Source organism: Trypanosoma theileri, assembly GCF_002087225.1.
Source record: "Trypanosoma theileri isolate Edinburgh chromosome Unknown TM35_Tth_51_V1, whole genome shotgun sequence".
NCBI lineage: Eukaryota > Euglenozoa > Kinetoplastea > Trypanosomatida > Trypanosomatidae > Trypanosoma > Trypanosoma theileri.
The window spans coordinates 55,568-55,924 of record NW_021639893.1 but is presented as its reverse complement, the minus strand read 5'-3'; the positions used below and the strand labels follow the sequence as shown (position 1 = coordinate 55,924).

The 357-nt window shown below is 45.9% G+C and overlaps 1 protein-coding gene across 1 annotated transcript; it reads right to left on the bottom strand.

Moving 5' to 3' along the window:
• On the bottom strand, window positions 1-354 carry TM35_000511250 (trichohyalin; the record flags this gene model as incomplete). The annotated part of the gene is made up of 1 exon (XM_029030620.1): window positions 1-354. A coding segment is annotated over one exon (354 nt), but the record flags the coding sequence as incomplete, so codon positions are not given.
• Between the last annotated feature and the right edge of the window lie 3 nt (window positions 355-357).

Genomic DNA, 357 nt, shown 5'->3' with positions numbered 1-357 from the left:
CAACAAACACAAAAAGAGAGATGGCCTCCACTCATCTTTGCATCCATCGCGAAAGAGACACGGCTGGATGTGTGCCCCATGCAGCCACCAGAGATTTACCACCACAGACGTTAGATGTAGTTGCAACAATAAGGAGGAGGTTTGAATGACACGGCAAAATGAAGGACTGCTCGTCACTGTCTGCATCAGTTCCGTGTAGGCCGCCATATGGGCCAGGGACACTCTAGCATTATTATTATTATTATCACTTCCACTATCTTTGCTGTTGCCAGGATAGGCATGTGGAAAGAGTTTAGAAATAATGTCAATACCATCCATCCGCTGAATACTGTGGTGGGGCTGAAATAACATCATGCA